Genomic DNA, 23,466 nt, shown 5'->3' on the forward strand with positions numbered 1-23,466 from the left:
TACGGAAAACAACAACAACAACAAAAATGGTTTCTCCCACAAACTGTTATCTGCAATACATTATCATCACCGGGGGGTAAAATCCGGCGGATTGGGTGACCTCCTTATAGATAATGAAGAAATAACGACATAGAAACACCATCCCTTATTCCGTACAGCAACATGGCGGCTTACTGCTGGCTGGGAACGCTTCCGTATTTGCATGCATTCCCCCAGGGCTGCTCGCAGTTGGCTGCCCCCGGCTTCCGTAGAGGCAGTGATTGGGATTGGTTTTGTTGCTGTTCGTTATAAGTGGGTGAAGTAGAAGGAATGATGGACGCAGGTGGGTCCTTGTGATGTCTGACAGCTGTCCAGGTTACTGGGAATAACATTGTGTCAGGTCTCACACACAGGGCTATCTAACTCAGTGTCAGTTATACCATTTAGGCCAAATTGGTCACATTAACAGCATGTCTGATCTGTGAAGGTTTCCAGCTAAGCTCCTGCTTTACTAACTAACCAGTTAGTGTGTCACAACTTATCATAGCCGGTGTTATGTACTATGGCTCACACTGGGCTACTATTATTATTATTTCTAATGGGCCTACACAAAGGTCCATCGTGTAACTTATTAAGCATTAAATCCTAGACACTTTGATTTTTTTTTTAATGTAAAATAAACATATGGAATAGTTAAAAACTGTGCCCTCTCGTATTGTCTTTGTTTCTAAAAAATAATTTGTCTCTTCTAATATCAATGTTTAATGGTGATTTAGCAATATTTAAATGCAAACAAACAAATTTATGTACATTTTGTGTAATCTGATGTTATATGATGGTTGATGTAAACCTGAAAACTTTAAATACAGCTCTAATTAATTAAATTAGACATGGGGAATGTGTGCCTAGACAATTATAAAAGTTTTATAGTAGAACTGCACAGCTCATATTTTTGTGGATATGTGTAGGAAAGCTAACAATGATAATATATATTTACATGAGGTTGAAAATAAAAATGTATTCTGAAAAGGGTAGTTTTTTTTAAAAAAATAATTATTCAGACAGTTAATAAGACCGTGTGTTTAACATCTATATTTTATATGTAAAAAGATGACACACTTTTAGTCCTAATTTGGTAACTGCATATAATTTTTCTTTACCACAGCAACCCTCACCTATGACACGCTGCGTTTTGCTGACACCCCAGATTTTCCAGAAACAGCAGAACCTGTTTGGGTACTGGGTCGGAAATACAGTGCATTGACAGGTACTGATCTCAAATGAACTCTTAACAGGTGTAGTTACTAAAGTGAGAATTGATGGGATTGAAAAGTGATTTTCTACTGTAAGGCCAAAATAGCCAAATTGGGAAAAAATGCCTTAAGTTGTCTGTGCTTCCAGTTCGGCTAATTTGGTCTAAAATATGAGATTTACTTTGAATTCCCCAAAATTCTCACTTTAGTTAAATAACCATGCTAATATTATTAATATATATTCTATCATTGTTCTCTTTTCACCATTTTCCATTAATCACCACCACATTTCCTTTTCGTTTCTACCTTCATGTTGTCTTCTTTAATGCATTATCCTTTTCTCTAATCTATCTACTTGTTGGTCTCTCTTAACATACATCTGCCTTAATTGTGTGTTCTGTTAGCTTTCATTAAATTTATTTCTAACTCGGGCAGATACGTATTTGTTAGGGGTAAAATCCTGGACGAAACCTATACGTTTGCCAACATCTATGCCCCAAACACGCGACAGGACAAATTCCTTCGGGTCACACTCCGGGCCCTCCACGACTTCGCGACAGGCTGTCTGGTCCTGGGAGGGGACTTCAACATCGCCTTACACCCGACGATGGACGCATCCAGGGGCCACTCATCGACACCCCCCCACACACTGCTCAAAATTCGTACACTTCTCCACCATTACAGACTTACAGATTGCTGGAGGGCGACCCACCCGACGGCTAGGGACTACACTTTCTACTCGACCCCGAATGACTGTTACACACGCATCGACTACTTCTTCCTTCCATATTACCATCTACCCAGATTGCGGGACTCCGCCATAGGGGGGACAATGTGGTCCGACCACGCACCACTCACGATTCAACTCACATCGCCACTACACAAACCCAAAACCACGACATGGCGGCTCCACGAAAATCTTCTATCCAACCCGCAGGTGGCCCAAGACGTACAACAAGCCCTGACGAATTACTTCGCCGAGAACCTACCACAAGACACGTCCCCCCTCTTGACATGGGAGGCCCACAAGTGTGTGATTAGAGGGATCCTTATCTCACACTCCTCTGCCCTGAAAAAGGCACGGGAACATACGATCCGAGAACTAACCGCCAAGATAGGGACCCTAACACAAGCCCATAAACGGACACTAGACAACACGCTTCTCCAGGAACTCACAACAGCCCGTGAAGAACTAGCACGGGTCCTGCGGCAATCGTACACTAGGGCCCTCCAGCGCACTAAATCTCTTTTCCACATGGAAGGAGACAAGTGCGGCAGGTTGCTAGCCAGAATGATGAATAAAAAACGGTCCATGACATATATTGCACGAATGCGCGACGCCACAGGCCAATTGCACCACATGCCAGACCAAATCGCGACAGCTGTAACCCGTTTCTACACGGACCTTTACGCGATCCCTCCCCACGCCCCTCGAGCAGACCCGAAACTGGGAAAGACCCGCATGAACGCATACCTCACTAAATACACTAAGACAAAACTCTCCCCAGACGCAGCGGAGGCCCTGGAGGCGCCCCTGACGGAGGGGGAACTGGCCATGGCCATCAAAACCTCAAAGATAGGAAAAAGCCCGGGCCCAGATGGCCTCCCCCTCAAATACTATAAAACCTTCCTGGACACACTGTCCCCCCAATATGTCTCGGCCTTCAACTCCATAACAGAGGGAAATGCCATCCCCCAGCAAACACTGGCGGCCAACATTGTCCTATTGCCAAAGGAGGGGGGGGATTCCGAACGGTGTACGGGCTACCGACCGATATCGCTACTTAACTGCGACCTACGCCTGTTCGCTAAAATACTAGCTAGGAGGTTGACCCCACACATACCAGACTTAATCTCTCCCGACCAAGTAGGATTCGTCCCCCACAGGGAAGCCAGGGATAATACGGTCCGGGCCCTTTCTCTGATCCACCACGCGCAGCGCACTCCGGAGAGCCTTCTCCTCCTCTCTACGGATGCGGAGAAGGCCTTCGACAGGGTGGCGTGGGACTACCTATTCTCGGTACTGAAACACGTCGGCCTGGGGACCCATATGCGCCAGTGGATAGAATCTCTTTACTCTTCCCCCACGGCCAGGGTGTGCATAAACGGGGTCTATACAGATGCATTCCCGGTTAAGAACGGAACTAGGCAGGGCTGCCCCCTATCGCCACTCTTATTCATCCTGGCCCTGGAGCCGTTCCTACAAGCAGTAAGGGACAACCCAGATATCTCGGGGGTGACGGTGGGGGCAGACCACCACAAAATCGCAGCATACGCGGATGATATGCTTTTCTTCATCACTAACCCAGAAATCTCCCTCCCAAACCTCATGGCTGAGTTTAAGACATACGGCCAAATCGCCAACCTCAAGATTAATTATGCTAAATCCTCTATCCTCAACATTGGCTCCCCCAGGGGGAGGGCAGACCAAATCCGACGAAACTTCCCCTTCCAATGGCAAGACACCGCTATTAAATACCTGGGCGTGAGGCTCACGGCCGACCTCTCCAAACTTTACCATACTAACTTCACCCCACTGCTGGGAACCATACGGAAGAATCTGACAGAATGGGCCACACCTCACTTTTCCTGGCTTGGCAGGGTTGCCATCGCCAAAATGAACATTCTCCCACGGTACTGTACCTATTTCAGACAATACCAATCTCACTTCCTACCACCTTCTTCTCAGCACTCCGAACCCTCCTCATTAAATTTATCTGGAAAGGCACTAAACCCAGACTCAAGTACACACAACTCACACTCCCCAAAACGGCAGGTGGCCTGGCAGTTCCTGACCTCAAACTGTATTACCAAGCATGCCACATGCAACGGGCCCTGGAATGGGCAAAGGAGGGAATCAGCAAACCCTGGAAGGCCATCGAAACACATCACGCAGGCAGGCCCCTCGCGGCCCTTCTGTGGTTGGACCCCTCGATTGGTAGGCGGTCAGTGCACCAACAACCCTTCATCGCCGCCACTCTAACCTTATGGCACTCACAAGCGAGGAAACTACGCCTCTCCTCCTTCCCATCCCCACTGCTACCTTTGGTATACAACCCGGACTTTGAACCGGGGGCAAGACCAGGAAACCTCCGCTGCGTCCTCCCACAAAACTTACCCAGACTCCGAGACACGACGGCCAATGGGAAAATCTTGCCCCTACAGACGCTAACGGGCACACCCACCCACCCCTTCATGACGACATTCAGATACACCCAAATTAAGAACTACATCACCGCCATACCACAACACCCCGACGTATACAGGGACCTTACACCATTCGAACAGTTGTGCCAGGACCCGGAGCCCTTGCCCCATAGCGTATCCTTCCTTTACTCTATGCTACAACGACAACAGGGACACCCCCACCCCCTTTCATGTCCAAATGGGAGACCGCCATAGGAGAAATACTCACCGAGACCCAGTGGCACAAGATCTGTGACCTAGTACACCACTGCGCAATAGCTAGCAAAACACAGGAAACGGCCTACAAGGTCCTCACACAATGGTACCTGACACCAGAACGTTTACAGAGAATGCACTTAGACACGGACGGCCTATGTTGGAGGTGCAGGAGAGGGGTTGGATCCTTCCTCCACATATGGTGGGAATGCTCACTCATAGTACCGTTCTGGGAGAAAATAGCTGCCATAGTGGCCCTGTTCACGGACAACGCCCCACCCTTCCAGCCCGCCCCGTATCTCCTACACCACACGACAACCCCCACGCCACGATACAAACGCTCCCTGACCATCCGAATTCTTAATGTCGCAAAGCACCTAATTCCTTTACACTGGAAAAAAGACACAACCCCACCGCTCTCCCTGTGGTTTACTAGAATGGAGGAGTTACGAGTGACAGAGGAAAGCTGGTATTCAGCCCAAGACCGAATGCAGACATACTTAGACACATCGGCACCCTGGTTGACACGGGTGGGTACAGAGGCATTTCGGACTGTGCATTTACAAATGGGGGGAGGAACTGACGATCCCCAGGAGGAGACACTAGGAGACTAACGGAATAATCCACACTCGGCTCAAAACTCAGTACTTCCTTCCCACACCCTATCCCACCCACCCCACCCCATGTCCGGTCCAGGCGGAGCGAGGGATCGGGGGCCCGGGGAGCTGGGCGGGGACCAGCCCCACGGGGGCGTAAGTGGGGCTACGACGCCTGATGGGGTGCGGCTTTATGCGGTACCCAAAACAGCCTACGGCCTCACGGGGGTAGGGGGTGGAAGTGCGCCAGTATCCGTGTACTTTTGAACTAGCTATAAATGATATCTTAGAATGCTAAATGCTAGTTGCTCGTACTTTCTGCAACTTGTTTGCTCTATCAGAACATATATAGAATGCACCATTTTTAGGTACTGTGGCCGAAAACAAGTGCCTGTGACTCAGACAGGGTACAGGCCAGTAGAAGTTCTGAACGGTTCTTGTTTCGTTGTATTGGGGGTTTGTTTATCCACTCATTCGGCTCCCCACTCGGTATCCAGACTAATGGATGATTATGCTGCCCCTTCCCCCGAAAATCCATTCATACAAATACAAATACTTTAGTCTAGTATTAAACAATAGTATCCGTGATCCTGCCTCCCAGGTATTTAAGCCTTCGTTCCATATACAAACGGAACGGCACTAGGCCTACAATCCAGAGCGCACTGCGTAGACCTAGAAACTGTATGTTTAACCCTCGATTCATTTACTCTCTCTTAGTAATTACGATGGGGATATAAATATGCCGAATTAGACTTTTGTTCAAAGCCATACGGCTGGTTTCAATTGTTTATCTGCTTATATGTAAACCGACAGCTGGACCTGCGCGTCCATGCAATTTCAGGTGATTCGAGAGACCTGCGAGTCTCACATTGTTCATTGTGGAAAATACCTAAAATGATGATATGCTTTCAATAAAAACATATTTACAAAAAAAAAAAAAAATTTATTTCCACATTGGTCTGTCTCTATGCCTTCTATCCTTGTTCTTCCGCCCCCAATGTACTACTTCAGCTTGTCTTTCATTGCAGAAAAGGACGAGCTGTTGAAGGATGTCACGTCCAGGCTCTGGTTCACTTACAGAAGAAATTTCTCAGCAATTGGTGGGTAGGAACTAATACAATATTTTTTTCATTATGTTGGAGTTGTGTATGGCCATTTACAGAGTTAAGCTGTTTATGCCTATCTAAACCTTTCCTGTAAGGTAGCCTTTTTTCAGCTAGTACATTTGTGGGTGTTTGTATAATTTTTGTTCAATCTTGTTACCCTCTTTAGGGTCAGTGACAAGCATAATAATCTGTTCTGTCATTGAATGACCCTTTCGTGTAATGACTACAGTACCGACAATGCTAACTCTGCAAGTTATATTCCCTGTTTATGTAGTCTTTGGTCATTAAGCAATTATGAAGATGGAGGGCCAGTCAATGTTGGTGCATAATCATAAAGTTAGACTTTGTTTTATTCCATTTGTTTCAGGAAAAGACCACTAGTGTCTCATCTGCATATATGTTAAGGAAACTTTTTTTTTCTGTTTTTTTTTTTTTTTTTTTTAAATCTATATTCCTGATTGATTTATATATTGTATTTTTAAATTTTTTTTTTTTATTCTGACTAGGAGGCACAGGACCAACCTCGGACACAGGTTGGGGTTGCATGCTACGCTGTGGACAGATGATTTTTGCGCAAGCTCTTCTTTGTCGGCATATAGGACGAGGTAAACCGGTTCGGTGTAGTATTCATTCCCGGATTAGAGAGCCATGTTGAACATTGCAGGATATATTGAGATAGGAGCATTTAAATATATCGTTAATTTAGATCTCTCCGGAATCTAGGGTACTGGTTATGACTAAATATAAACGTTCACAAGCAAATATTGGTTGCATATGAATGTTTGTTTGTTCACAGGTGTAGGTCCTTAATTGAAACACATGACCGTACTGTATTTATTTGTGATTCATCTTGGGAGTTGCCAGTTGAACTACTGTTTATTTCCTTCCTATGATTTATTAAATATACACTCCAGGATGTACTCAAGCCATTATTTTGAAATTTAATCATATAGATCATATATTTAAAATCAAAAATGAAATAAATAAAAATTTGATATACCGCATTTATGTGTTAGGAAACCCAGGTTGTGTAGTCAGGCTGTGAGCTGACCCAATGGGTTTCTTGGAGTTGTAGATTGGTTTCAGCTTTAATACTATAGAAATCTGAAAGGTGAACTACAACTTGTAGAAACCTACGGGTGATCTTCTACTGCAAAATGTTTTTTTTTTTTTTTTTAAAGATTAATTGAAAACAAAACCACCAATCAAGCATAAGTAACTGTGACCTAATCTGCAATTTGCAAGCACTGGTGCTTTTAGAGTGAACATATTTTCCCCAGTCTGTTTGCAGATTATTGGTATGATCTGAACTAAATCTTTACTAAGTTATAGTTGTTATCCGATACAATAAGCAGAGTTATAGTAATAGTGGTATAAGTCGGTTGTGGTGTGCCGGAACCGATGTTCGGGTAGGCCTGTAAAAGATGGCCCACCAAGATGACTGGCTTAATAAAGGGAGTGGTGGGTGGGCTGAACCAGCTGGTCTCGGCCCAGAGGAAGTAGAGGTCTTTGTATTTATAGGCCGCGTAACTCCTCCCACAACTACAGGCTTTGCTTACCGGCTTATCCTTCTCATTTATGGGAATGTGTTATTACTCATTTCAGTATTGGAAAATGCTATTGCTTAGACTTTATATTTAAAAGGTGACTCGATATAGGCCCCACCATAGACCCATGGGTCTATGACTCACATTTCACACTATATCCAATGGTTCCTATTAAATGTAGCATGCCATTCTGTTGTTAGAGAGAGGGTATGTGTGTGTGTGTGTGTGTGTATATGTGATTATATATTCCTTATTTTTTTTAATTTTTTTTTTTGTGCCTGAGCGTGTGTGTATATGTATATATTTTGTATGTATGTGTGTATATATAATATTCTACACACCGTTTATTCAGATTCTTTCTGAGTAGGAGACTGGTCAGGGTTGAAGGAAAGCTGAATGCAGTAAAATACAGAGATATCCTTAAAGGGACACTATAGAAACCCAGACTACTTTATTTCATTGAAGTTATCTGAGTGCAGTGTCCCTGTTCCCTTAACCCTCTAATGTAACATCTAAAGAGACAGCCACTGCCAGAACTTCCTGCAGTTTCAGAGTCAAGCTCTGTGAAATGACACTGGATGTCCTCACGCTGTGCATGAGGAGGTTCAGCATGTTGGAAAACCCCCATTGAATAAATGCTTTCCTATAGGAAAGGAATGATGCGCAGAGCGTTTTCTGTGCATGCACATTAGGTTTCCCCCATTGGCTGACGCCAGCGGAAGAGGAGCCTAAACCAGCACAAGGGACAGCAGAACTGGAATCAGATAATCGTTTGTTTAATGGGTTAGTTATCCCTTTTTATGGTGGAGGGAAGAGGGGGGTAGGCGGAGACATGGGGCAGAGGGACACTATGGAGTTGGCAATAAAGCTTTGTATTCCTAACACTGTAGTGTCACTTATCAGTATTCTTATAAAGATATAATCAAAATTTACCAAATGACATAGCAGGGACTACTTTGTCTTATGGTAGACCCTGTGTATGTGTGTTATCACTGCTAAATTGACAATCTGTATGACTGTATTTATTTATCTCCCTTCATTGTCTGTAAATATACAATTTATCATGGTGCCTCTTGTTTGTAGATTGGAGGTGGGATAAACAAAAGCCCCATGGAGAATACCTCAACATCCTAACTGCTTTTCTCGACAAGAAAGACAGCTACTATTCAATTCATCAGATCGGTGAGAGTTTGTGTGTAAAATTGCACCTGCGTAAAATAATGTTTGTGTGTTAAAAACCCAAAACAGCAGAACACTCTTGTGACATAAGAAAAATAGTGTCAGGCACTCAAATTTAGATATTAAACTAGTGCACCTGACCCCTGGATCTGCAGTGAAGTATATAGCAAATATACAAATCTGGTCCAGAACACCTTCTTATAATCAGCATCCTTTTAATTGCTTCCAATAACAGTCAAATAAACATTTTGGCCACTTCGTTGGCTTTTGTCAAGCCAAATTCACATGTGTCTTACCTGCTGGGGACTACCTTTTTGGTCATCCATGGATTAGCACATCTTAATAAAATGGTTTATATTTGTTATTACAGCCCAGATGGGAGTTGGAGAAGGCAAATACATTGGACAGTGGTACGGGCCAAACACAGTGGCACAAGTACTCAGGTACATGCAATACGACTGTCATCTCCAATAAAATCCCTACCTTCTACCTTTACTGTCACCTTTTAGTTAATTGTGCTTAATTTCAGTCATAATTTTGTGTTGCTACTTTAGGAAGCTAGCTGCTTTTGACCAGTGGAGTTTCTTGGCCGTCCACATAGCAATGGATAACACAGTGGTAATTGAAGAGATAAGTAAGTACTTGTTGGTTGTTGGGATCAGTCGATACTTATATTTTGCAGAATTCAGATTTATATTTTTTTTATTTTTTTTTATAATGTAAATTGATTGTTGCTTAATTCAGATTCTATTCAAACATTCTGTTGACTATATATTGTTTGTACAATATCTACTTCTTATACCCTCTGCATGCTTATTGTGTTAGAAGTTATCATAGCTCTCCTTGGGACTATTAAAAAGTGTGAACTTTTACTAAACGCTTGCTGTCTGCAGGGAGGTTGTGCAAAGCCAGATGTGCGGATAGTTGTGGGGCTGGCCTGCTGTGTAATGGTCATTCAGAGACAACAGATGTTTTGTGGAAACCTCTTGTACTACTTATACCACTACGCTTGGGACTAAGTGAGATCAATGAAGCATATATTGCAACATTAAAGGTATTTCTTTCTTTCTTCCTCCATAAATTTAAAACCATTTATGGGACTAATTCAAATGCTTTTTATATATTGCTTATTTATTTTAACAACCAAAGTGACTTGGGTCAGTGCAAATATGTATACAGCTACAGGTGGATAAATGGATCACTGCTCTTATTTAATGTACATAAAGCCAGGTAAATTGTGTTTGTAAAGTTGGACTGTTGTATTGTAAGTTCATTATATCCTCATTAAACTGTCGTGATTTTGTTCTACCCGTGGTGTTTGTAGACTGAGAAAATGCACTTTTTAAATACATTACAGTAAATTTAATGATTTGATTGAAACTAATTGTGTATGCAATATGATGTCAAATATGACAGTTCAGTTTTATTCTGTAATTTTTTACATTTGTTAGCCTTTTAATTAATACACCCGATACACGTAGTAACAGATGTAATCTATCTTTGTCAAGAGAAGAATAGCCATACTTGGTTTCAGTGGGTTACTGGACCCTTGCTTTCTCTGTGTACAAAAAAAATATAATTATTCTGGGACAGAATCTATAGGGTGCTAATTGCACAGCACAGGGCCCAGATATAAGGATCACTTTTTTACTATAACTGCTATTTCGGACATTTGCAAGCTGCTCTGGTATAACTATTTGCAAATTAAAACTGGTATTTTATGATTTTTCTTTATATATTATGTAATGTAAAATAATCATCCCTGTTTAAAGTGATCTTTTGAACAGAGATGTGTTTAAAGACCTGAATGCAATTGCTGTATTGGCTATACAGCTGTATTAACTATACATATAACAATTGTTTTTCAAGAAAGTCATACTGAGATGGACCTTTTTCCTCATTTCTAAACATTCTTCACCCATTTAAAAAAAAAAAAAAAAAAATAGTGCTATTGGAGTCTGAGAGGTCAGGTTTTATTTGCAAAGGCTCCTTACAAATATTCCTGCTAGAATAACTAGCAGTGAGTTGTTATGGTTTTCCTGATTTGTAAGTAAACCAAGTAGATTAACACGGTTCATTGGGGGACGGAGCCTGACCTTGGAGCTGAACAGATGTGAGTGGCACGAGCTCCTGCCGAGCGGGCGGAATTTGGGGTAAAATCAGCGGCTATAAACCCCACAGCCTTACAGGGGTGCACTACCCACACTGGGAGTGCACCACCGAATCGTTTGAGAAGCCCGTCGGAGCCAGGGAACCGGGAAACCATGTGCGGCCTACTGGAGATGGAGCTGTGGGGAGGCGGCCGCTTTCCTAGTGCCGGACCCAACAAACAACACTGATGGTCTCCTTACCCACCCCCCCTTGGACCGGTGGGGGTTATCCTGGTCCCCACTGGAGGCCCTGCTCCCACCCTACCACACATTGTGCACAGCAGACACGAGGCAGCACCCAAACCACACAAGATGGTGGAGGCCCCTTCACAGACCTCGCCAACCCTCAGCCAGACAAATGAGACCCACTTCGACTCCTTAGACTCCAGGCGGGAGGCGATATTCCAGGCCTTCTGGGACAAGCTTCAAGCGCGTTTCAGTACCAACCGATCTGCACAGGGGACGGAGAAAGGCTCACAGGGGACGGTGGTGGGAAGGCTTCCCATGGGCAGAGCACCTACCCAAGCGACTCACTACGCAACCCACCGCCTGCCTAGGCCGAAAGCCACCAGAGGCATGACCTCAAGACTTCAACCACACAGGGGGAAGATTGCACGCTGCTGGCGGCAGACATCATCTAGACCTTCCACCTGCCCCTTGGGGGGCATGGACTTGGCCACACAAAGGTACCGAGCCTGTGGACTAAAAACGTTGGCTTTTACAAAGGCCAGAGGCTGGGGGAACTTGCTTGCTTGTCGCCCTCCTGTGTGCCATGACCAGCACGCGGACCGCCTTCGCCTCCCGATTACAGGAGTGGGCTAAACGTGAACTTGCTCACCATTGCAGGGGCTGGGGCTCAGTACTCATGACTCCATGACACCCACAGAAGCCACCTATCTTGATTTAACTAACTGAGGACCGGTGGGCTATTATTTATTTATTTATTATTGCCATTTATATAGCGCCAACAGATTCCGTAGCGCTTTACAATATTATGAGAGGGGGATTTAAATATAAATAGGACAATTACAAATAAACTTACAGGAACAATAGGTTGAAGAGGACCCTGCTCTAACAAGCTTACATTCTATAGGAGGTGGGGTGTAAAACACATTAGGACAGGAATTTACAATCAAATAAGGTGGGCTGCCCTTTAGGAGAGGGCAAGAGACAGGTATGTGAGGTAAGGGTTAGTCTTTCCTAAAGAGATGGGTTTTAAGGCACTTCTTAAAAGATGCAAGACTAGGGGAGAGTCTGATGGCGGTAGGCAGGCTATTCCATAGGAAGGGAGCCGCCCGCGAGAAGTCCTGCAAGCGCGAGTTGGCCGTACGAGTGCGGACAACGGACAGGAGGTGGTCACGGGCAGAACGGAGAGACCGAGAAGGGACATACCTATGGATCTGTGAGGAGATATAAGAGGGGCTAGAGTTGTTCAGTGCTTTATAGGTGTGAGTTAGTACCTTGAATTGACTCCTATAGCATACAGGAAGCCAATGTAAGGGCTATGAAGCTCTCAAACTGAACTGACCTACTGGCTGTGACCCACCAGCAACTGCCATAACCATACGACTTGCAGTAGTTTAGCAAACGCAGATACTGATACCAGTGGCTAACTAGTCCCAGCCTAAATATTATGTACTCAGCCATGTTGTTTAGCTTGTCATGTAGACTACCTTATGCGGAGGTCAGGCTACATACGTTTTCACTCCACAATTTACCATTTACATCCACCGCATAACACGCCATGACCAGCACACATAGCACATCATGTTTGTCGGGTTTACTATACGCTGAAGTCTCAGTAGCGCATGGGTACGTGGGGACTCGGTGGCTTAAATATTTTGTATGTTTTAGATTCTTTCAGTTACTCCTGAACGGCACAGTCTTGCTCAGTTCCTAGTTTTTCCTAGGTTTATGCATACATGCCCAACTAGTCAAACCTAACTTCAGCTCTGGCGAACATTAGACTTGCACACCCAGGACTGCTATGACAGCCCTTCTTTGTACCTAAGAGCGATGCACACCAGAATAGCCTGCAATTCTGGCACAATTTACTTTATACTAATTTGTTACCTTGCCTGATACCTCTAACCTATTGTGCAGAACTAGCAAAATGCCATATAACGCAAAACTCTTGCATATATACCTTGTTATTAATCTTGTGAGTTGAATACAGTTTACCATATATGCTATTTAAGGCTTGACTACTCTTCTTAACATTAACTAAACTGTATATACCTGTTTAACCTGCACAGTAATACATTGTTGCAACATATATAAAAATAGGCTGATATATGCGGGAGTTCCAGCATCGATATTGCTCTCTCCATGTAATGCATGCCATATGTTCTATGTGCACTAACTCTTTGCTTTATTTTCTGTATTGTTTTATCATATGCCTCAATAAAAACAAAGTGACAACAAAAACAACAACAACAAAAATGGTTAATTTACTAAAGTAGGAATTGTGGAGAATGTACAAGGGAATTGTAAATGTAATTCTGGCTAAATTTGCAATTTCCTTGTTGGTTCACCACGGTGCCCCATTTATTAAAAATCCCTGATGGCCTACTTGTGCTTGAAGGATTATAGCTGAAATATTTTTTATATTACTTTGATGTAGGCAAGTTTGTCAGACCAAACAAACAAAGTTCTATTTGCCTTTCAGTTAAATGGGGTTAAATGTTATTTACCAATAGCTGACTTACTTCCATATTTTTCGCTTTCATCATTAAATGGTCATGCAGGAAATTACAGAAGCACTTGTAACACCTATACACGTGTGTGTGTGTATATGTGTGTGTGTGTGTGTGTATATATATATATATATATATATATATATATATTGTATTTATTTTCTTGTCTCTCTTTCACAGCACTGCTTCATGGTACCCCAATCGTTAGGAGTTATTGGTGGACGGCCCAATAGTGCTCATTATTTCATAGGATATGTAGGTAGGTATTTGTTTAGATGAACTAGCTCCACACTATGTCTGTGTTTCTCTGTGCAGCATGCAAAACATTTGTGATTTCATTTAAATGTTAAAAGATGGGTAATTAAAGGGATTGTTGTAAGAGTCTGAGAAACCCAATGGCATGTTTGTCATGAAAGATGTAAGGATTTTATAGTGTAAAAGTAGAGTATAGTGTTTTGGCAAATTAGATGAAATTGATAAAATATATATTACTATTTACCATTCAGGTAGAAGTTTAAATATCTAGGCAACTCTAAAGGGAACTGGTCCCTTTCATGAAAAAACACATTTTGCAGTGCTCCCCTCATCTTGCCTTCTATAATGAATATTCTATTCTAGAGAATTGGAAAAAAGTGACGATCTACAGCACATATCAAATATGTATCTAATCTTATGGTTTTTTTGTTGTTGTTTTTTTACTTTCAAATATCACAAAAAATAAATGAGTAGATTTCTAATGCACAGCTGCAAATAGTCTGTTTCTGTCAGTACTTTATTCTGCATGTTTAATGCGTTAATTTTCTGGGGGGTTTCCCTCCCTGTATGCATCTTTATGTGTGCTTGTCTCCACAGCCATTATTTGTTTTCCCCCTCTGTCCCCAGACTTCGTTTCAGGTAGTGAGATGTATGATGTGCACGATCATCAAAATGATGTAATCTAACATTTTACGTTCAATTAGTGATTTACCTTGGCAATATGGAATAAGTGCCATTCTGGTTTTGGGTAAATCTTAATGAAAAGATTGGTTTATAAATGTCTGTGGAACCCATGACTAGTATTATTTTCCTACAATACATGCTTCATCGTTTTCCACATTGCTGAGTTATTACATCATTCCATTTTTCCTACAGGGGAGGAATTGATCTATTTGGACCCCCATACTACCCAGCCTGCAGTAGATCCTAGTGATTCCAGTTTTGTAGCAGATGAAAGCTTCCATTGCCAGCACCCGCCTTGCCGAATGCATGTGTCTGAGATTGATCCCTCAATTGCTGTGGTCAGTGTCATTTATAACCCTGCCGAAAGATAGCCATTCTTCAATTTGTATTAACTACCATCTTATTTATTTTAGGGCTTTTTCTGCAAGACTGAAGAAGATTTTGAAGACTGGTGTAAGAATATTAAAAAGGTGGGTATATACGCCAAGGGTCTGTCAAAGATAAAGAGTCAACTTGACAAGTCTTTAGTGGGAAAAACTTGCTGGTATCATTCGTAACCTTGGATCCTGTGAGATCAGTAACTATGAGAAGGGAAACTTCCCAGCTTGTCGACATTCAACTCCTAAGAGGCCTTTCTAATGCAGTCTGTGGGAAGGCTTTGATTAGGAAAGTAATGGATACGTTCAATAACTAGTGAGCATCCCACTGACAACGATTTGCTTAAATGTTTAACTATTCTGCCTTTTTTTTTTTTTCCCTTCTAGCTTTGCCTAACACTGGTTTTATCAATGTTAAATTGTACTTAGAGCATTTAGGGCAAAAGTAATTAATTGCCTGACATGTTTTACACTCATGCTTGATAAGATCTGTATTAAACCATTACAGCCAGTGTGAATGTTTATTATATTCCTCCTAACTCAGTTCTCAAAGTATATTTTAGAGTTAGTAACCAGTTCAGGAATTTTCCCCAGAGGGTGATACATTGGATACAACACTATAGATTGTATGTGTTCAGTTTGTATTTGTTTGTTTTGTATAGCTCAACCCCCTGGGTTTTTATATAAAGAATAATTATAGGCCAAAGTTTGGAGCAATCACCATGGAAACCAGTTGAATGTTGCTTTACTTTTAGAAATATGCCTTAGAATTAGTCTTTTTTATATATATATAAACTTCAGTTATGTATGCAAAAATTCTAAAAGAACAGCAACAATGAAGTTAATGGTTGACACACTGTGTCCCTTATTTTTAAATGTTACCTTACTAAGCACTATCATTGTTACTAATTGTATGACATACAAAAAGAATTGGGAGAAATATACATTAAATACTTAAATGATTAAGTATGCATTCTCTGTATCTATTTTCTATTCCTTCTTGTTCACAAAGCTTTGAGAACACCAAGCTAAGAAATGACGCTGTGTTGCACTGAAATAGTGACAGAAGTTGCACAGACCGACACGAAGAGAGACAGACAGAGACCGAAACTGAGACAGACAAGGAGACAGACACACACAAACTATTTATACACTTAAATATGCACACGAACATTCATACATACATACACACAGACAAATACATACACAAATTTAAAAATGAAAAATAAATTTTTAGCCACCCTCCTACCTTTTTGGCTCAGGAGAGTGGCTCCCCTGGGGTCCAGTGGGACTGGGCAGCAGCAGGTAACATCTGGTTAGTTGTTCCACACTCCCTCCTTCCGCTTCATATCTCTCCAGCCCCGTGCAACTCTGTGTGCGCCAGGATGAAGTGAAGGTAAATGTAATAACATCCTCGCGGTGCTGAGGTCACGCAGGGTAAAGGCCGGCCGCCTATGCGGCATGGGGGTGAGGAGTAGGGTTGGGTCTGCGGCATGGGGGCGGTGAGCAGGGTTGGCTATGCGGCATGGAGGCGGGGAGCAGCACCGTCTTTACCTCGTGTCCTGCCAGGTTAGCTTGCCATTGCCCTGCGCTGCCTCTGCACTGGAAGTCATTGCAGTTCTTCACTTCGTCCCGGTGCACAGAGAGCTGCATGGGGATTGTTGAGCCCTGGTTTAAGTACATGTTGTGCCCATTAAGAAAGGGTTGATTTATTTTACCTGTTATGGAAGAAACATACAGGATGCAGATAACTGCTTTAAATGATGTACAATAAAAGCTCTAGTAAAATAAACCTACCATCATACTGAATACAAGGCTCAGCTTCATTCCCCCCCCTACATTACTTAACTCTTGATACTCTTATCTCTTTAGCTTTCGTTGACTGAAGGGGCATTACCGATGTTTGAGGTGGTGGAGCAGTTACCTTTACATTTATCCAATCCAGATGTACTAAACCTAACGCCAGGTAACGCTTGTTATTTGTCTTACTACATTCTGTGTATACCTTCTTTACAGTAACTTCTAGGTTAGCACTAAAGAGTGAATAGGTGACCATATGCCAGCAGTGACCCAGATAACGAAGAGGTACAATGTGCTTGAAAATAATTAAAATTTTCTTAGATCAGCTTGGTGTGACTTTCTATATAACAAAAAAAATTTAAAAAAATGTGTGATATATATATATATATATATATATATATAACAGATTAAAAGGAAATCATGTTTAAAATGGAACGAGGCAAAAATGTGATTATTTGTTAAACTAATTTGCATATGCCCACCCAGAATCCTTTGCGGTTGTAACATCGCTGCAGTTTTTGGATTTCTGTGGGAAAAGCAAGTCTTGCTTGACTGGTGTGCAGATTTTTGTTTAACATTGTATTCACTATCCACAGACTTCAGGTGGAAGGGGTTTTCAATCACAATTTTTCCCCACCATAACCTATTTAGATAGATAGATAGATAGATAGATAGATAGATATATATCTCTATCTATCTAATTTTTTTTTTAGTTATATAGAAAGTCACACAAAGCTGATCTAAGAAAATTTCATTATTTTCAAGCGTGTGTATATATATATATATATATATATATATATATATAATATATATATATATATATATATATATATATATATATCTCTATCTATCTCAGGTTAATGAGAACAAATTTTATATATAATACAAAAAGGTTCCTTGCACTCACGCTGTCCTTAGTAATACCGGGTGCATGAGCCAGCTGGCTGGATATCATACATATTCAAAAATTGATGGCTGCACTCCACAGTCTTCTTTTAAAATCCAAAATACTTTATTAGATATACATTAAAAAAACAATCAACATTTCAGCCCCACTCTGGGCCTTCTTCAGGATAAGGGAAATACAGTTATAACCTTGAGAGGCTGGTTGTTGCACATTATGGAGTCAGAATGGTTGAGGATCCAGAATCAGAACATAAACATATAGACAATCTATGATGCTTGCTCCAATTAGATATTATGCTTAAATAAAGTTAGAAAGTAATGTTGAATCTAAGAGTTGCTAGTGCCATATCCACAGCAATAGCTTCTTATTTAACTGGTTCAAATGATTACTGTTGGAACCATAACCATTACAGCTTATTGTGGTGTTTAATGGAAAATTGGAAATATTCTGTCAGCTGTTTTCCCTATAGCTACGGCGGCCTTAAATTCGAAACTCACTATGCATACCCAGCAATTCCCACTTTAGAAGATAACCATGTATGTGTATAAATCCTGTCAGATTTGGATTGCAGTGATAGGCTGCAAATTCTGGACTAGCTGCCCCGTCATTCACATCTTTTTATTGTTGTCCAATTTTGGAGAGAGAATTGAGATTTGAAACCTCTACAGCATAAAATACCCGGCTATTTGGAATCTAAGTTTTGCCAAATGTTTTGGCAGATAAACTGGACTGCAGCCAGAGAGTCGTGATCTTTACAAATACAATTGTTTGGTAATGGTGCTTAATGACCCTTTAACTTAAAGCTTGATAATGTAGAGTGATCTACAGATTGTATATTCTTGTGTAATATGAGCCTCTGTATGCATTTTAAGAAGGAAAGGATTGGTAGGAGAGGACAGCCTTGTTGCTTGCAATCAAAATGAGAAATGCTTTGAGGAGATCTCCTTAGATAAAATAACAAGGATGAATAAAGAGATGAGGTATTTTAGTTAATAAATAACCTGGTGGCACACTTAATTCATAATACAATTGTTTATCCCTCGTTTCTTGCCATTAGATTCATCAGATGCTGACCGACTTGACAGATTTTTTGACTCTGAAGATGAGGAATTTGAAATTTTATCATTTTGAACTCGCTGAACTAAAGTAACTGACCACAGAAAAAGCAAAATACTTAATACTCCACAATAAAGGCTTGTGGTGTAAACGCTCTTGAACATTTGCTGGATATTGTACCCTCCCCAAGGCAGTTCTTGGGGCAGCTGAAGGATTCACACCCTAAGGTCTCACCTATGTTTTCCTGCAGGGGATACTGCAACTGGACCCAGCTGGAGTTTTATCTTTTTTTTTTTTTTCACGCTTAGGTTTTGTTACATTCCATGCACAGAGAAAGAAGGCCACTAAATAAATAATGCTAAGGTGGAGAGAAAACCTGCATGGACCGATGCTGAGAAACTGACTCGTGAGTTACATGGAGAGGTGCATATGGCACCAACCTAGTGCAGTCTTTCAGAAAGATGTGGTGAAAAACCTTTAAAACCTATTTCCCCCCCGCCTGGCAGAGTGACACGGTTGGATCTTCTAAATAATCTTTCTAGAAAGGAGTGTTGAGAATAACTAGTATTTGTGTCACAGAGACAGTGGGCTGACACTGATAACTTTGGGGCTGCAATACAGGCCTGCTAGACAGTAACCATTTCCAGGGATATGAGAGTTTGTGTTATGTAGAAATGATTCTCAAACCAAGCATTATTTATGTTTAACATTATCCCTCCTAAAATGGTCAATTTCCTAAATATTGCTTATTTGTGATCTATTTATAAAGTGTGTGAGGAGTTTTATTATATTAATACTTTTCAGGTTTTTGGGGTTTTTTTTATTTATTTTTTTTACGCACAGTCCTTTAGCTGCATTACATTTGCAAAAATTTTCCAATGTGAAAATCTATACTGAAAGATCAGTAATTTCCAAACCAAACTTGGCTTCAAATGAAATGCCATGTTTAATAATGGCAAAATATGCCCTTAAGCTACTTCAAAGACAAACAGAATATTTATTGCTATCTACCACTTCCTGGATGAGGGATGATGGCTAATTAACCTTTTACACTAAATCATTTGAGGACTGTTTCCCATGATGCACAGCCATCTGCAGTGCTAAAGGTCAACCATCACAAACATAGTTGAAGGCTGTATGCGATGTAATTTCATGCTCTCTAAATGCTGCTTGTTGGGGGAGTTGTTACTGAAAGCAACACAATACCAAATAATAGCCAGGAAGAAAACAATTCTATAATAAGCTTTGGCAAAAAAATATGGTTTAAAACTGTCACCATATTATCTCCTCTCTGATGAAATATCTAAATGCAGGAGAGCTAAGCACTGCACAGCATCCCTTTTCTGCTACTCAATAAGTCGCATTTTGGTTACTGTTCCTGACCAACATATTTTATTTAAATTCTTTATTTTTGCGAGTATTGGCAAACAGTATAACAGATATTTGTGAGCAGCAGGTAAAATATTTGTTCAATACAAGAGTACATGTGCCACCTAGCTAAGCCTACTCGGTTTTTATTAGTGAAGGCAGAGTCACCCTAGCTTCCCTGTCGGTGGTCCTTGGGCGTGCAACTAGGGGGGTGCTGGAGTTGGGCTATATGTGCCATGTGGCCAATATGTGTTGTGCACTAATACAGAAGCGGTTATAAGGCACGTATTTAAGGTATAAGTGAGCTAGGGACCTCTCGAGGCCAGGTATGGATTTCGCTTTATGGCGCTGGACCAAGAGGTCGGAGTCTCGCTCTAGGTAATCAGAGAACTGCTGGTTTGGCGCAGAAGTGTCGCCTGCGAACTTTGTGCTGAGATGGTGGGGAGGAGGAACATGGGTGCTTCAAGTCAAAGCTATATCTAGGGCCTACGGAGCCAGCAACATAAGAACAGATGCAGTATATATGAACGGTATCAACATTTTAAGAATTTTTAAGAAAGGCAACAGTTATAGGGTTTTGTAAGGTGTATCATGCACAGGTTAGTGCGTAAGTAAGTTCAGTCCCACAGTCAGGGTTGTAATGCCGCTGTCACGGGTGCTCCCCCTCTGGGCACAAATGGGGTGATGTCTACCACGTTCCAGGCTGGGTGGTCTGCTGTCTGGTTTTGCTGCCGACAGGCCAAGGGCTTGCAGGAAGGTCGGTGCTTCAGCAGGGTGCGAGAAGACGTGCGTTTTCCCTGCCCTATTGGACAGTAGTCTGCGAGGGCCCCATTTGTAAGCGATGGAGTTTTCTTGAAGAATCTGGGTTATGTGCTTGAGAGAGCGCCGCCAGGACAGGGTATGTCTGGAAAAGTCACGGTAGAATGCCAGCTGAGCTCCCTCAAAGGGCACCGTGGGAGTACCTCTAATTGCCCCCATAATAATGCACCGGTCATTGTCTCTCACCAGTTTGAGTAGTACATCCCATGGCACCTCCTGGGTTGCGTTGCCCGCTTTATTACTGAGTCTGAAGCAGGAGTCCACCACCAGCTGCTTGGATTGTTTGGGCGTGAGGAGGGTAGCAAGGAGTCTCCTGCAGTAGTGGGGGAGTTCTGTGTCTGATATAGTATCTGGCACTCATTTTATCCTTAGGTTGCGTGCCCTGGCTTTGTCTTCTAAGTTGGCTAGTTGGGCCTGGTGTTCTGCACACTGTCTCTGCAGCGCACCTATGGCCGTGTCTGTGCGAGCTTGTGGCCTGCCATGCCTTCCTCCACTGTGTGCATGCGGGCAGTGAGGGTGGCTACCGCCTCCTGTATTGGCGCCAGGTCTGTCTTGAACATAACTTGAATCTCTGCTGCCAGGGCTTTAATATCTGCCCTTGTGGCCGGGGCCAGGTCCCCAAGTGCTGTTGTCACTAGTGGTTCTCCTCGTCGCCTCAGTGGAGGGGAGAAGGCAGCGGTGCTGCTGTCCTCCTCTGAGGATAGGTGCGTATATGGCTCTGTGGGCGCCATCTTGGTATGTGCCGGCCGCGCTGCAGTGCGCATATAAGCGCCGATATCCTGGGAACCCGAGCCCGGGTCTGGACGAAGCTTCTTATTTTTTTTGCCCATACCGTCAGGGATCAGGCAGCTTCCAGTATTGGTCTGTTATAAGGGTGTTCTTGGTGTTTGGAGACCTTATCTCGGGCTGAATTACGGAGCAGCTCCGAGATGCGTCCTGCTCGATTAGGTGCCGGCTCCGCCCCCCCTGACCAACACATTTTAAACCATTTCATGCAATATGCAAAATCTTAAAATGCTAATATACAGTGATAATCACACTTTTAAAATGTTGGTAACAGAGTATTGTGTGTCATTGGTGACTTTAGCGCAGCCTGTTGGGATTCAGCAAGTTTATTTAAATGTACAATGGGTGGGGTAAAACTTATTAAAAATGTGATCTTGCCTTCCACATTTAATATTTACAATATGTTGCCTCTTGCACATAATAAAAACAAGTGCCACAGAAGTTAACATTGCTTTATTGCTGTATGTGTTTAAAAAAAAAAAAAAAAAACCTTCTCCTAGTCACAATTCTCAATTCTGACTCCAGTTTGGCTACTTTTTTTTAAATCTGAAGTTCACTTTGGTGTGTATATCTGTGCTTGTATGTGTTAGTTGTATATCTTACACACTCACTCACTCACTCTCCCCCTCCTTTTTTTTTTTTTTTTTTAATCCTATCCTCCTTTTTCTATTCCCCTTACTGGTGCATGCACTCTGAGACGGATAAATCCTCCAACAGCTCCCCTAAGAGAAGCTTTTGATTGGACCTCTGTGTGTCTCCTATGATGGCAGTGAGCCGAGCACTTTGCCCAGCGCTGGGGAATAATGCCTATAGGGCATTCTATTCAATGACAAAAGTGATGTAACATCAAATAGCAGAGAATTCAGCAATGAGACTGCAGGGGTACGATCTAAATTCTATACACTAAAACGCCTTCATTAAGCTACTTTTGTTTTGATGACTAGAATATCCATTTAAAGAGAAGGGGGCAAGAGAAATCGAACTCTAGTACAGTGATGGCGAACCTGTAGCACACAGCCCTCTGTAGGCACACGGCCATAGGTCGCCGGGGTGAGGGGGGAACAGCAATGCGGAGTAAGCGCCTGCCTGCCCAAAACGGCTGGCGCCTTCTCTGCTTTTGTATCTGGAGGACGGGGGAGGGATCTGGGAAGCAGCTCTCCTGTGAGCAGGATGTGTGGAGCGTTGCTCATTCCCATGACAACGCTCCACACAGCTTTGCACGGAAGGACAGGAGAGCTGCAGCCAGACACATACTTACCACCACGGCTGGCTGTGTTCCCCCCCTCCTTTGCCAAAGGTAAGAAGAAGGGAGGAGGGATAAAGATTTTCTGTATCTTTTTTTTTTTTTTTTTAAATGTATCTTTAACACCCTTGTCCCCCACCACACACACAAACAAATACAATGCAAACCTCAATGCAGTGTGTGTGTGTATTCGGCATTGCGTTTGTTGGAGATACTAATAAATATAATCGTATTTTATTTATAATCATTATTTAAAACTTCTA

The 23,466-nt window shown here is 42.3% G+C and overlaps 1 protein-coding gene across 1 annotated transcript; it reads left to right on the forward strand.

The window, feature by feature from the left end:
* Positions 1 to 39: 39 nt before the first annotated feature.
* Positions 40 to 19,726, forward strand: ATG4B (autophagy related 4B cysteine peptidase). The gene is made up of 13 exons (XM_063442425.1): positions 40 to 322; positions 1,145 to 1,246; positions 6,259 to 6,330; positions 6,843 to 6,941; positions 8,967 to 9,065; positions 9,433 to 9,505; positions 9,617 to 9,696; positions 9,956 to 10,116; positions 14,089 to 14,167; positions 15,040 to 15,185; positions 15,261 to 15,317; positions 17,097 to 17,190; positions 18,989 to 19,726. The coding sequence occupies exons 1-13, from the start codon at positions 310 to 312 to the stop codon at positions 19,060 to 19,062; spliced, it is 1,149 nt and encodes a 382-aa protein (XP_063298495.1). The 5' UTR covers positions 40 to 309; the 3' UTR covers positions 19,063 to 19,726.
* Positions 19,727 to 23,466: the final 3,740 nt, after the last annotated feature.

This window comes from Pelobates fuscus, chromosome 2 (assembly GCF_036172605.1).
Source record: "Pelobates fuscus isolate aPelFus1 chromosome 2, aPelFus1.pri, whole genome shotgun sequence".
NCBI lineage: Eukaryota > Metazoa > Chordata > Amphibia > Anura > Pelobatidae > Pelobates > Pelobates fuscus.

Excerpts from the sequence above, each read along its gene's own strand:
- ATG4B (XM_063442425.1), top strand. Across the intron at positions 1,247-6,258 it reads GAAATACAGTGCATTGACAG|AAAAGGACGAGCTGTTGAAG; the intron begins GTACTGATCTCA and ends CTTTCATTGCAG. Across the intron at positions 9,066-9,432 it reads CTATTCAATTCATCAGATCG|CCCAGATGGGAGTTGGAGAA; the intron begins GTGAGAGTTTGT and ends TTGTTATTACAG.